The sequence below is a fragment of the Coenobita brevimanus genome, chromosome 63 (genome assembly GCF_032717465.1).
Source record: "Coenobita brevimanus isolate Jiangsu-jjx chromosome 63, ASM3271746v2, whole genome shotgun sequence".
NCBI lineage: Eukaryota > Metazoa > Arthropoda > Malacostraca > Decapoda > Coenobitidae > Coenobita > Coenobita brevimanus.
Genome location: NC_137016.1, coordinates 5,167,234 through 5,182,660, shown reverse-complemented (window position 1 = coordinate 5,182,660; position 15,427 = coordinate 5,167,234). Strand labels below are relative to the sequence as shown.

The 15,427-nt window shown below is 38.8% G+C and overlaps 1 protein-coding gene and 1 non-coding gene across 2 annotated transcripts in view; both read right to left on the bottom strand.

The window, feature by feature from the left end:
- Positions 1-5,087: 5,087 nt before the first annotated feature.
- Positions 5,088-5,206, bottom strand: LOC145404546 (5S ribosomal RNA). The gene has a single exon (XR_013898202.1). It is a non-coding gene; the product is annotated as a 5S ribosomal RNA (ribosomal RNA).
- Positions 5,207-8,702: 3,496 nt separating this feature from the next.
- The window catches only part of ics (ras suppressor protein 1), a 46,779-nt gene continuing 40,054 nt past the window's right edge, over positions 8,703-15,427 (bottom strand). The window contains exon 7 of the mRNA XM_080275830.1: positions 8,703-10,343. Within this exon, the coding sequence (XP_080131956.1) occupies positions 10,247-10,343 (97 nt within the window). The 3' untranslated portion in view covers positions 8,703-10,246. The remainder of the gene's footprint in view (positions 10,344-15,427) is intronic.

Here is a 15,427-nt window from a genome sequence, read left to right as displayed (position 1 = left end):
AAGCAACTTTGCCTACCAACCACCACACATTTTCCTCCCAGTTAGGAACTGGTGAAGCCATGAATAGACATTTCCAGAAATACCCAAGCATTGCAATTTTGTGATAGAGTTAATCAAGATAAAGCGCAACTTTCCCAGCACACTGTGTTTAAATTGTCATGACAATCCTGCAGACTACAGCCATTGTCGACTAAACAAGAAATAGAACAACTACAAAGAGTGGAAAATAGTGTTTATAGAATGATTTTGGGAGCATCCAGCTACACTCAAACAGCAGCTCTGAGGGGAGAGATTGGTGCAGCATCCATGAAGACTAGAATACTAGAGGGACAATGGAAATTTTTAAGTTACAGCGTGAAAGAAGAAGGAAATGATTTGTTAAGAAGGATAGTAGAGGTCACAAGAGAGGAAAAGAAAAATAGATGGATGAAGGAGCTGGAGTTAAAGAAAATAGGAGTGCAGGATGGAGCAATGAAAAATAGTACGGACGAAGAAATAAGAAGAAAAGTGAAGGAATGGGACAGGATAGAATGGAAAAAGATTATGAATGAGAAAGAAAGCTTAAGTATTTATAGAGAATGGAGAACAGAATTAGGAAACCAAGAAAGTGCATATGACAATAGACAGAGCTCTGTTTTATTATTCAAATGCAGAACTAACAACTTAAATTTAAATGATAGGAAAAGGTTTAGAGGAGACAAAATGTGACCTATGTGACAGTATAAAAGAAGATTTGACTCATTTCATTTTGTGGTGCCCAGCATACAATGAGGAAAGGAGAAAGTGTACTAGATTACAGCAGCCTTACGAAGAAAGTGTGAAAAATGTTATTGGAAAGTTCTTATTTGAAAATGAAAATATAGATGAAACAAAGGAAATTATTTATTCTTTTTGGAACAATAAGGGAAAAGAAAATGGGACATAAACAAGATTAAAGAAAAGTATAACCAGACAGCGACAATAACATCAGGGAGTGCCGTTAAAAAGGCTATACTCCCGAACATTACCTGAAACCTGAAACCTGTCGAAGGTTGTGTTGACGTCACTTAGAGTAACAAGTCTACACTCTACTACAAAATTTCATTTAAAGGTCTCGTCAAAATAGTCAATGGAGAATAACAAATTCCTCCAAAAAATTAATGTTGTAAAAAGATATAGAGAAGTGCATGCCACATTATAAGATTATGAAAATAACCCAGGATAAAATATCAATATCAAACAAACCTCGTAAAATAAATTTTGATATCTACAGTTCAAGAAATAAGATAAATAAACTCTGTATTGTAAATTTATGAAAATCGATAAGGACGAAATATTAAACCTGAATATCAAAATCCCCTGCCATTCAAATTCCTGATACTGGCGCCTTATCTAAAAACCATTTTTTCGATAAATCTATACCGTTCAAATACATAATAATATTCTTCATTCATTTAACTCCTCAGATTCCTGCTAAAACCTCAGATAACTTTCTCAGGCTCCTATAATTCACTCTTAGCTGAGTAAAATCAACAGTCATTAGATGGAGTGAAATATTAGATCTATTCCAACAATGATACACAAGCCCCAGTCCCTCCCTCATCCTCCACTCCTCTCTCACCCATCCAAAAAATCACTCTTGCTCCTTCACTCCCCAAAGTTATATCTACCAATCCCTCACTCCCTACTTTCCCTCCCTCACTCCCTCCATCTCCTAAATACTTTTTGCTCCCCATTGCACTTATGTTATAATTTCACGCCTTCAGACTTCTATATTTTCTCTCTCTCTCTCTCTCACAGAGTGCAAGAGTTAAATAGACCAACATATTTAAAATTCAAGGAATCCTTGGGTCAAGGTACACTACCTGATATTTGGATGAAAGCAAACATTGTTCTTCTATTCAAAAAAGGGAATAGACAAAATCCACTCAACTACCGACCAGTATCACTGACCAGTGTTGTAAGCAAAATACTGGAAAAGCTGATGAGAAAAGTTTGGGTAAACCATCTAAAACGCATACCAGAAGGGCCGTTTGGTTTCAGAAAGGGAAAACCATGTGTTAATAATCTATTGAGCTACTATGACAGAGTTGCAGAAACATTACAGAAAGAGAAGGGTAGGTGGATAGTACCTATCTAGATTTCAAGAAAGCATTTGACAAAGTACCGCACCAATGACTTTTATGGAAACTCTACCATCAAGGAGGAATCCGACACAAACTGTACTGTTGGATGCAAGATTTTCTCAGAAGGGAAATGAAAACAGTACCAAGGGGAAATTACTCATCATGGAGGGAAGTGACTAGTGGAGTTCCAGAGGGCTCTGTGCTGGCACCAATTATGTTTTCAGTGTATATAAATGACATAGATAGTAACATTGGAAATGAAAGCAAATCTAAATATGTTTGCTGATGATGCAAAAACACAAAGGAGAATTACTAACACTGACTCTTATCAACAGCTACAAGAAGAATTAAATAAACTTCATGAATGTAGTAATACATGGCAAATGGAATTCAGTGTGGACAAGTGACATGTAATCAAGTTTGGTAAAAGTGGAAAAAAACCAGATTGGGATTATAAGTTAGGAAGTAAAACCCTACACATATCAGAAAGAGAGAAGGATCTAGGTGTGATTATCAATAACAGACTATCTCCAGCTGACCACATCAGTGAGACGGTACAGAACATGTATACACTGCTTGCAAATATGAGAATAGCATTGCACATACATAAATGAAGATATGCTGAGAAAGATAATAACATCATTCATCAGACCAACCCTGGAGTATGCATCAGTAGTCTGGGATCCTCATATCAAAAAACACATCGATAAGACTGAAAAAGTTTAAAAGGCCACTACAAGATGGGCACCAAACTTAACCCTGCTCAGGTAGATGTCGGTCCGTGTTGCACAACAGGTAGACATGAGTCTCTCAGACCCAAAATTATAAAAATTTGGGAAAAATGTTTGTTTCTTTTATTTCAATACTGGAAATAGTGTAATATATTCAATGTTTCCGCAATACAAACATGTAAAAAAAATTGTAAGTTCTTTTCTATTGTTTACATCCATTCATCATCCAATCCTACATTGCCCCATGAGAAGCGTAGGAGCCCGGGGGTAGGCAGTTGGTCCCAACATTTAAGATGAGAGTGACCAGCCTCACTCATCCTGAGTGGCATTACATGAACAATCAACCCTAACCATCCCTTGGACATAAATCTTCACCGGATCGATCTAATTGGAGCGCAATAATTACCCACTAAACCACCAGACGCCAAAATTTGGTTATATGGTTACCACCCAATGTAGTAAATGGTTTCCTGGTGTACAGGAAACCATTTGGCTTATCACTCAGTGTAGAGTCACCCACAGGCAGAAGGAAGAGGAAAGAATGAAGGAAAGAAAGACAGAAGAGGGAATGTAAAGTTACCCGTAGGCAGAAGGACATGGAAAGAATGAAGGAAAGGAAGACAGAAAAGGATGGAAGGAAAGAAGGATGGAGGAGAGGAAAGGGCAACACAAATTTTTGACAAAAAATTTAGGAAAAACAGTATATAAATTTTGGCCTTCTTTAAGAAAATAAAAAAAATCTGAATGGTTGCTCGAGTGATCCCAAAGCTTGGTATGGCATGGTGCTTCATGGTGTGAAGAGGGGCTGCCAGACACTGCATTCATATCTGCAGTCAGGGAGAACAAAATATCTCACACACCTCAGGCAGACGTGGGTCTCACATACCCAACTTATACTCACATACCCTCATACTGAGGAAACAGAGAGAGAGCTTGAAGTAACTCCCTCACCCCTTGCATGGATACACAAAGTTAGGAAGCTACTGAGAAGAACAGGGTATTTAGAAGTTAATGAACTAAAAAATGGGACAGGTGGGGGGTGGGTCTCCCGGACCCACCTCTACCTGAGCGGGATCTAAGCTACGAAGAAAGACTAGAAAAACTGAATCTGCCAACACTACAGGATAGAAGGAAAAGAGGAGACATGAATACACTATATAAATGCATATCAGGGAAGGAGAATATAGACATAAATGAATATATAACCTATGTGGAAGCATCAGCAAGAGAACACTGCATAAAAGGTGAGGCAATAAAGACATACGGAATTTTGTTTCCCAAATGGGGCAATTGATCAGTGGAATGAATCACCGAATGAAATAGTGTATGCCAAAACAATTCATAAATTTAAGGATACGTATGATAAAAATGGTTTAAGACGCGGGACAGTACGAGCTTGACTCATTCCTGTAAAAGTACAATTAGGTAGGTAAGAACACCTCTGTAGAGTAGGCTGTCTCCCTCAATAAACCCCCTACACAACACCTGTCTGCTATCCATTACTAGAGATAAGAGGACAGGGCGAAAGGATGGGGGAGGACTAATCAGACAGTCCAATTAAAACTGCTGGTTGTATAGACTACTCATCAGAAACAAGACACCTGGTGAAAGAGAGGGGTGGACAAAGGCGGCAGACAGAACATGGTCACTACAGTCAGTGCCAGCAACCAGTGTGGGCACAACTGTGGAGTGTCTATCCTTCCTACTACTGTATTATATCTGACATAATTTGAGGAAGTATATCTCAACATAACTATTCCACTCTTTCCTCCAGCAAGGGCATACTCGCCACATTCCACTCTGATGCATCATACCAAGGAAAATAATTCAGATGGAAGAGAAGCCTAACAAGCCTCTCGCACGTGGAAATAATACGAGTAGCATACGGAGGGGGACTGGCAATAATATAGAATGGAGCCTGCATGACTATACTAAACCAATGAAACATCACACGCAATGGTATATGCAGACAATTTTTACTAAACTTCAGTCTCCACCAAGAAATTTACACTAGAAAATAATTAAACAAGATAAAAATAAAATGGCCACACACACACATACACACACACACACACACACACACACACACACACACACAAATTATACACTGTGTTTAAATATATATATATATTCATTCATTCATTCATTGCCAGACGCCATGTATCCCAAACGGGGTGGCCAAGGGCTTAGAGTTAATTGTTTTACAGGGAGGGGCACTAATCCTCCATCAACCCCACTTGACACATAGGGATGCCAACAGCATCTGGTGTTCCCAGGCAGTCACCCATCCAAGTATTAACCAGACCCAACGTTGCTTAACTTCGCTGATCGGACGGGAAGCGGTGTACTCAACGTGGTATGGCCGTTATATATATATATATCCATCATCCAATCCTACCTTGCCCCATGAGAAGCATAGGAGCCTGGGGCTAGGCATGTTGGTTCTGACATTCAAGATGAAAGTGACTAGCCTCACTCATCCTTGTGTGGCATTACATGAGCAATAACCCCAACCATCCCATGGATATAAACCTTCACCAGCTCAATCCAACTCGAGTGCTGCAATTACCCACTAAACCACCAGGTGTCATAATTTGGTTATATAATTACCACTCAGCATAGTAAATGGTTGAGTCACCCATAGGCAGAAGAAGAGCAAAAAATGAAGGAAAGAAAGACAAAAGAGGGAGTGTAAAGTCATTCGCAGGTAGAAGGACGAAGAAAGAATGAAGTAAAAAAAGGCAGAAGAGGAAGGAAGGAAAGGAGGGAGGACAAGAAAGGGCAGACACCCAAGAGCAGCACTACATCGAGTGAGTGGATGGTAAGCGCCCCCATCTACCACCAATATATATACCGTATATAGGATGTATATATAATATATATATATATATAGTACACAATCAAATCGTTATTTTCAGCTTCAATTTAATTATCCTCATGCAACTGTCACTGGATTTTAAGAAAAATAAGTAACACATTTCAGGTAAAAATCATGGGATCTTGAACACTACATTGTAATATTAAATAATGTTTATTTTACAACTCTGAATTAGTCAAGTTTAATTATATCAAAAGCAATATTCATTTATGGATTTATATAATTCCCTTGGCACATCAATAATAAAACTGACATACTTCCAACACATAAAAGTATACTGTGATAGATTAGCAACAAAGTACAATGTACATTAATTGTTATATAAGTTTTGCACTTTGTACAACATTATGAACTATTATAGGCAGCATTTTAAGGCCACACATACCAAAGCAATGTAAATGCAATTCAAGGCAGTGATCTAGCTTTAGTCTAACTTCAAGGATGATCCCCTTAACACAATACTCCTTCCAGGCAAGAGTGTTAGTCGAGGATCACTTATATACCTGTCACAAGATACATGGAAATTTTGAACCTGTACATGGGACTGTGTTACCCAAGTTTTATCATTCAATTTTTGAGTAAGACTGTCACGTACAAAACAAAAATAAAAGTAAATACAGTTCTGAAAATTATTATTTCAATCATATCACACCATACTGTTCGTGTATTCCAAAAATTATGATTGCAATCATATCAAACCATACAGTTTGTATAATGAAATGTCCTCAATCTAGAAAGCTAAATATCAAACAAACCACATTACCAGTAAGGATATTCTTTAACTCTTTACCATCTAGTGGCAGGAGTATAACATGTTTAGGGGCATTTTCAAAATTTAACATCCAGTATGATGACTTATTTTTTTTCCCCACATCCAGACATCTACTCAACTTAGGGGAGATGTCAGGTAGTTAGGATCTGACATAGACTTAATTCTTTTACTTTTGCAGATCTTTCACAAGCTAAATAAAATTATCCAGTGACAGCATGAATAAAATACAGAGTAAATCATTGGATTCATGAAGTTGATACAGGAAGAACCCTAAAGTCTGAATCTGCAGGTGATGGATTGCAAAGTGAATAGAGGAAAAACACTCCTTACTGTATGGGATGAATTCTAAAATTTCATAATATTTATTTATGAGTACTGCTGTAAATTGGGGAAAATTGCAAATCAACTTCGCATGACAAAATGGGACTTCAACAGAATGACGAAAAAAAAAAAAAAAGGTAAATGATATAATAATAATAATAATGCAGCACAGGACTGGACGATGGATGGATGGATGATAATAATAATAATAATAATAATAATAAAATAAAGGTTACTAACAAAACTGATTGTTTTTATTGTACCATCCCTGCAAAATTTAATATGCAGTATATTCAGGCAGCAGAGTTAAGGAGAGCAACCTGTATTAGAAGTACAGTATTCAGTCTTAACCCCTCCATGCCACGGACATATTTTGTTCTATTATCACTGCCACCTCCTAGATTATTTTATTCAGCATAAGGGATATGTTTTGCAATGATACGGTTAATGAAAACTAAATCTAGTCCCTTCAATCTCAGAAGCCTATTGTAAAGTGAAAATCATCAGGAGATAGTAAGAATGAACTAAATACTTTCACATGAATGCATGCCTTAACAATATAGAATATTATTAGTGGTAGGTAGTGGCGACCATCATCCACCCACTTGATGTAGTGCTGTCTACTTTTTCCTTAGCCTTTATCATTCTTTTTCTGTGCCTGCCCTCCTCTCTTCCTATTTCTCCCATGCTTCCTGTCACTTCTTATTGCTTTTCTTTCCTTTACAGGTGGCTTTAGATTGAGTGACAAGCCAAATGGTTTCCTGTAAGCCAAGAAACCATTTACAACGCTAGGTGGTAACCATATAACCAAACCATACGTGCTACCTACGTGTCAACAAGTGAGTTGGTGGAGGGTTAGTGCCCCTCCCCGTAAAATAAATAACTCAAAGTCAAATGGCCACCCCTTACGGGATTATGGCGTCTGGCAATAAATAGATAGACTTGCAAACTTACAAGAGTGTAATTTAGCAATGAGAAATTTTTGCAGACCCAGGTATAATTTCTTATGTTTCATCTAAGTGACAGTTGTTAAAAAATAAGGAAAACAAAAATCTGTGGGTAACTGATGACTGATATAGGCATTTCATTCTGCTATACCACACAGTTATTTCAAATACAAAATCACTTTGCACCACAAGATTTGCATTCTTAATGAGACACTATGTCCAGCTTATGCATGTACACAACAGAATCATATGAATTTTAGAGGCAATTTCAATGAAGGGAAGTGATCACACATCAGCAGTCACATCATCCTGAACACACAACAGTCATGATGATGTTTAATTCCATCAGTCCAGTGATGGAATTTTCATTTTATTATATGTACCCTCCACACAATCATATTAACCCGTCACGTCCCGAGGTTTTCCGCACCTCCGACATCCCCCAGTCCCGAGGTATTTTCGATTTTTTTTTTTTTGGCTAAAACCTTCGCTTTTGGTGAGAAACATCGAAAATTCATAGAGAAATCGCTCAGGTTTAAAGTGCCCAATCCAGGTAGGAGTTCCTCCTTACCTGAGTGGGTTTTCTAACATGCTGGCACCAAAGAAAACGAGTTCTATGGGAGGGTAACTATTTTATCCACTCATAAACGGTATTTATTTATTTACTTGGTACGAATGTATATGTAGTATGACAGTATATTGGTTTTCAAGCAGTAATAAAGGCATTATAAGCATTGTTTCACTCACTAACTAATCACCATACCTGACCTATTTTTGCCACACTACCTGATCATTATTTCTGGCTGTTTCTTCTTCTAATGCTATGTAAACATTGTCCTCCACATTGTCATCGATTGGGGAATCACTCTGGCCCTGAATAACTTTACTAGCCAGGTCACTGGTAACAGGTCCTTTGCCAAGACAATGGTGTGAGGGGGGGAGGGGGGAGGTTATGCAGTGTAAGGCATTGTCCCTGCTTGGTATCTTGTACAGGAATAGAGGAAGGTGTCCCGTGTATACATACGAAAAATCACGTGCGAAAAATGAAAATTGTGCAAATTAGGTACCTTGCAATTGCACGACGTACTGGTACGTCGCCGGGACTGGCAAATGCATATCGTGGTGACGTACCCATACGTCGTCGGGACGGGGCGGGTTAAGCTTTAAACAGACTTCTCACAAGAGGGGGGGTTAGGTTAGATACAGCCATCATCTGGAGGTACCATGAAGAACTCAATTTAACATGTTACTGGATTAAAACTTAATTTATTAGTCTGTATTAAAAAATGGACTGCTTATGATGTATCTTAGCACTGACTGTCAATTATGGGTTACAGTGTGACTTATGATCTTCTAACAAAATATTTTTTGCTTCCTTTTTGTTATCTCCAAACAACTTTATTAAACCCTGGAGACTTTTCTTAACAGTGAAGGTTAGCTATAGCCTTCATTCACCCCATCAGTAAGAGAGGTTTTTCCTAAATTTAAATAATATGGAGTAAACAAGAACAAACATAAAAATACTGTGCATCAGACTGAAGTGGTTTAGTACTTTTTGTCAATAAAACATAATCTACTATATTAAAATTAGATCAACACTCAATTATTTGCTAACATGAACACTAGTACATTATAAATGTATGAGATTGGGGATACAGCATAAAAAATAAAAAATGAAAATGAACACAAAGGTCAACAAAAGATTGACAGAATACAAGTACAAGTACATGTATTTCCTGATGCAGGTAGGATGTAATATGTAAATATCACCATGGACATAATAATATTTTAATTACCTATCTCGGCATTTTACACACTGTAGAAAGCATCTCGATAACGAAGCTATAGCTTATCTGATTTCTGATCTTCCACTCCCTTTTAGACATTCAGCTCATCAAAATGTGAATCTGACTATATCTTCACATGGTAAAACCTTCCACACTACTGTCCTATCATCTCCTCCTGTATGTATAATCTCCTCATCAATATCAGCAAAGTCATTACCTCCTCTTCTCTCAATATTCTTGATATATTTTTAAGGTGATGTTTTATATGAGGGACTTAGTATTCCTATAGACTTCCTTAAGTATGTAAAAATCATTATCATATCACTTTACCTCACCACAACTTCTCTAATGAATAATAATAACAATAATAATAATAATAATAACAATAATGTAAAACTTAAGCTGAGATGAAAGTCTGTAATCACTGAGTCCAAATAATGAATTTTCAAATATCTCATTATTACAGACAAGACACATCATCTCCTTGTTCTGGTGTGATAAAAGTAAAATGAAAAATGATTGGTCACAAATGAATAGGACAGTACTGATGAATTTAGTAGTTTCTGAAGGTTTAAAAAAATTCAGTACTGCAATGTGAAGCCAAGCATGATATACTTCATATACTGTATAATACACTATCTGTAGAGAAAATTACGTCATTTCACCGGAGTACCGTGAACTAACTGAGGCATAAAGGAACACATTTTATGCAGTTTCACGTTTGCGGGAGATCTTTCTGTTCTTGGCTTCATAATTCTTGGGCGGTGGCATGCTGTTGCTTGAGATGTGCCGCTGGTACACACTGTTGATAGTAAGACAACAATCAATATGAAAATCACACACACACACACACACACACACACACACACACAGTATGATAACAGAAAGACAGTTTGGTTTCAGAAAAGGAAAATCATGTGTTACTAATCTGTTGAGCTACTATGACAGAGTAACAAACACAATACAGGAAAGGGAAGGATGGGTGGACAGTATCTATTTAGATTTCAAGAAAGCTTTTGACACAGTACCACACCAAAGACTTTTATGGAAACTGTACCATCAAGGAGGAATTCGAGGCAAACTGTTTTGTTGGATGCAAGACTTTCTCATAAAAAGAGAAATGAGGACAGTACTAAGAGGAAACTACTCATCATGGAAAGAAGTGACTAGTGGAGTACCACAGGGTTCAGTGCTCGCACCAATCATGTTTTTAGTGTATATAAATGATATAAACAGTAACACTGGAAATGAGAGCTATCTGAATATGTTTGCAGATGATGCAAAAATACAAAGGAGAATTACTAGCACAGACTCTTGTAGGGAGCTACAAGAAGAATTAAATAGACTTCATGAATGGAGTAGTACATGGCAAATGGAATTCAATGTGGACAAGTGTCATGTAATCAAGTTTGGTAAAAGTGGAAAAAGACCTGATTGGGATTATAAGTTAGGAAATAAAACCCTATATACATCAGAAAGAGAGAAAGACCTAGGTGTGATTATCAATAACAGACTATCTCCGGCTGACCACATCAGCGAGAAGGTACGGAACATGTATACATTGCTTGCAAATATGAGAATAGCATTCACACACATAAATGAAGACATGCTAAGAAGGATAATAACATCATTCATTAGACCCACCCTGGAATATGCATCAGTAGTCTGGAGTCCTCATCTCAAAATGCATATAGACAAGATTGAAAAAGTTCAAAGGGCCGCTACAAGATGGATACCAAGCTTAAGGGACCTAAGCTACGAAGAAAGACTAAATAAACTGAATCTACCAACACTACAGGAGAGAAGGAAAAGAGGTGACATGATAATGCTATATAAGTGCATATCAGGGAAGGAGAAAATAGACATAAATGATTACTTAACATATGGAGAAGCATCAGCAAGAGGACACTGCAAAAAACTGCATAAGAAGAGAGGTGATAAAGACGTAAGGAAATTCAGTTTCCCAAACAGAGCAATTGATCAATGGAATGCACTACTGAATGAAATAGTGTGTGCCAAAACAATTCACAAATTTTAGGATATGTACGATAAATATGGTTTAAGACACGGGACAGTACGAGCTTGACTCATTCCTGTAAAGATACAATTAGGTAAGAACACACACATGCATGCATGCAAGCACACACAGAAAAAACATGGCCTCTACCAATACCAAGCTACACATTACAGTATTTAAAATGATGTGATAGATTCTACTAATAATGTGGAAGGGTACACTTTAGAAATTTTTCAAATTTAAAAGTCTATAGTGGGGTACAGGCCTTCAATTGTCAGTATTGTTCATTTGAAATTGTTTATGTTATTTGAGAAGTGGCAGCATCTTTATAATCCCCAGAACCTGAGGTCATTCTGTAGGATCTCATCCCAAGTCTAAGATTACCTTTATCAACTGGTGATCTACAATCAGATTCACACGCCTAAATCTTTCTACTTAATTTTCACCCTCACCCTCTATTTTCACCACCAGTCCAAACCACTTCCATCTCCCACCATGCATCACATCACCATATGCCTTCCAGTATACTCAAGCCTACTAATATCATTGTCCTTTAAACTGCCCAAGTTTCATTACCATAAAGCACTCCTGCATTATTTTCATGCAAAAAACACACAATATGTCCTCAGTACGAGAGTTCCATAAATGTTCACCCATAAAGTGCAGCATCAGGAAATCCCAATAATCCCATTGTGCACACACACACACACACACACACACACACACACACACACACAAAGTCTTCTAATAACATCAGAAACCAGTGTTATGTCCTTGATATGAAAGACAACATGCTAAAGTATATATAGTTCTAGAATAAAGTCAATAACCCACACAGTTAAGTCAAAGTGCATTAAGCGCAAAGATTTTGTCTGATGAAAAAATACAAAAATTTTAGTTCTACCAATGACACTTTTTAGCATGATGAGATGAAAGATCATACTGTAGTTTAAAATATTTAACTACACAATTTTTTAAGTCAATATCTGCAATAGTATAGTCAGGGGACACATTTTGAGCTTATAATTCTCAAGAGGAACTGCATTAAGAAGAAAAAGGGGGGAGAAACATGCACAGGTGGGGGAGAGATGAATGGGGAGAACCAGCTGAAAACAAACTCCACTTGCCTCTACATGATCAAAATCATGTCATCAGTCACCTGTTGCCCTAGTATTAAAGTGTGGACACCCCCCCACCCGACACAAGTAACGCAAGTCAGAGTCGCCTGCTGAGCATCGAGTGATGTAAATTGTAGTTCTCAGGTTAGCAGGTAACTTTTTCTTGAACTTCTTCCACTAACTGCTAACCCTAATGGCTCTAACTTCACCTCCCCCAATACCACAGGTCACATCACCCAGCTCCATCCATCCATCCATCCATCCATCATCCAATCCTATGTTGCCCAATGAGGAACGTATGAGCCTGGGGCTAGGCAAGTTGGTCCTGACATTTAACCCTTTAACCGCGGGTGTCATTCCAGAATGACGTTGCAAAAACTGGACCAAACCGCGGGTGTCATTCTCGAATGTTTGTGAATATTTTGAATACCCCGCGTTTTTTCCGTGCACCAATTGTTTCAAGGGAGAGTAGCTATTAAGTTCTTTCACTCCAGCCGACCCCCACCTCCCTCTTCCCCCCCCTGGGGCCCCACCTCCCACCCCCTGGGCCCCCCACCCCACCCCTGACCAAGCGCGCATCAGTATCTGTCCAGCTGTGTGAGTGACAACACATGTTGATGTGGCAGTGAAGTGCAGGCAATTACAGTGCCTTTTACCTGTCTCAGTGAACACAGAGTGGGTGTTTATCGTATGTGCAGTGTTCATATATGTTTATAGTATTATTATCAGAATGTGATTGGCATTTGGTAATGGTGTGTGAGCGAAAAATAGTGATTACAACACCGCTGATGTGGCAGTGAAGTGCAGGCAATTACAGTGCCTTTTACCTGCCTCAGTGAACACAGAGTGGGTGTTTATCGTATGTGCAGTGTTCATATATGTTTATAGTATTATTATCAGAATGAGGTTGGCATTTGGTAATGGTGTGTGAGCGAAAAATAGTGATTACAACACCGCTGATGTGGCAGTGAAGTGCAGGCAATTACAGTGCCTTTTACCTGCCTCAGTGAACACAGAGTGGGTGTTTATCGTATGTGCAGTGTTCATATATGTTTATAGTATTATTATCAGAATGAGGTTGGCATTTGGTAATGGTGTATGAGCGAAGGTAATGATGTGTGAGCGAAAAATAGTGATTTTACACCCCTCACTTCTAACGGCACTGCCCGTCCTGTGAAAGTCAACGAAGTCATGAAACCTACATCAATGGAAAGCTGAAGGTTAGTACTTTCTAATGGTACCTAATTTTTTTCTCTAGCTTTATTCTGTGCAGAGTTATTAAGGTTAAAAGGTTTGTTTACATTTGGCTGAAACCACCGCGGGAGAGGACAGTCAGACCAAAACAATACCCGCGGTTAAAGGGTTAAGGGGAGTGGACGCCAGCAGGGTCCGATTTTCGACTGACAAAGGCATTTTGCGAAAGTTACCCCATAAAATAGCTCCGAGTATCACTTGTTCTCTGTAAAAATTTGACAGCCGTACGACAATTCTTTCCCCTTCAAAAAAAATATTTTGTAATTCCAATTTTGAGGTCACTTCCCTGCAGAAATCTCCATTTTCTATCTATCTATCTATTGCCAGACGCCTCAGTCCCGTTTGGGGTGGCCACAAACAAATCGCCTCCAAGTCGCCCTGTCCCCCGCCATTTCACTCCCCTGCTCCCAACTCACACCCCCCTCTCTCATATACCTCTCCACCCCATCCCTCCATCTCATCCTCGGCCTCCCCCTCCCTCTTTCCCCCTCCACCTCACTCACATACACTCTCTTCGTCAGTCTTTCACCCTCCATCCTCTCCACATGGCCAAACCACCTCAGTATGTTCCTCATAACGCTTCCTATCACATCCACATCAACACCACAACGCTCCTTTATATCCTCATTCGTCAGCCTGTCTCTCCATGTGACTGCACAGGCTCCTCTTAAATAACTCATTTCCACTGCTCTCACTCTTGACTTGTGTCCTTCCAACAACGTCCAAGCTTCACTTCCGTACGTTAGAGTTGGTATCACAATACTGTCATGTAGTAACTTTTTCACTTCCATGCTCACTTCCCTGTTTCTTATCACTGCTTTCAAAGAACCAGCAACCTTTCTTCCCTGCTGTACCCTTTCAAGCACTTCACCATCCAAACCTCCATCCTTACTCATCACACTACCCAAGTACTTAAATGTACTCACATTTTCCAATTCCTCACCATCCAACCTCGCTGTACATTCACTGACTTCACCTCTCTCAAAGACCATCACTTTACTCTTCCCTACATTCACCTTTAGATTCCGTTTCTTACACACTCTCCCAAACTCATCCACCAAGCCTTGCAGCTCCCCTTCGTCTTCACTCAACAACACAGTATCATCTGCAAACAACAGCACAGGGAGTTTCCAAACACAATCCTCTCTCACCAGGGCCACTCCAACATCCACTACCCTACCTTGTACCTCTTTTATTACCCCATCCATGTACAGATTGAACAACCATGGAGACATGACACATCCCTGTTTCAACCCAACTTTCAAAGAGAAAAATTCACTTAGTTCACCATCCACACGCACTGCAGCCTTCGCACCATCGTACATACTCTTCACAGCATTCAACAACTTCCCATCTACTCCATATATTCTTAACACTTTCCACAATCCTAGTCTATCCACCCTGTCATATGCTTTCTCCAAATCCATGAAAGCCGCATACAACTTCTTTCCCTTCTCTAGAAACTTTTCCACTAAAGATCTGAGAATGAATATCTGA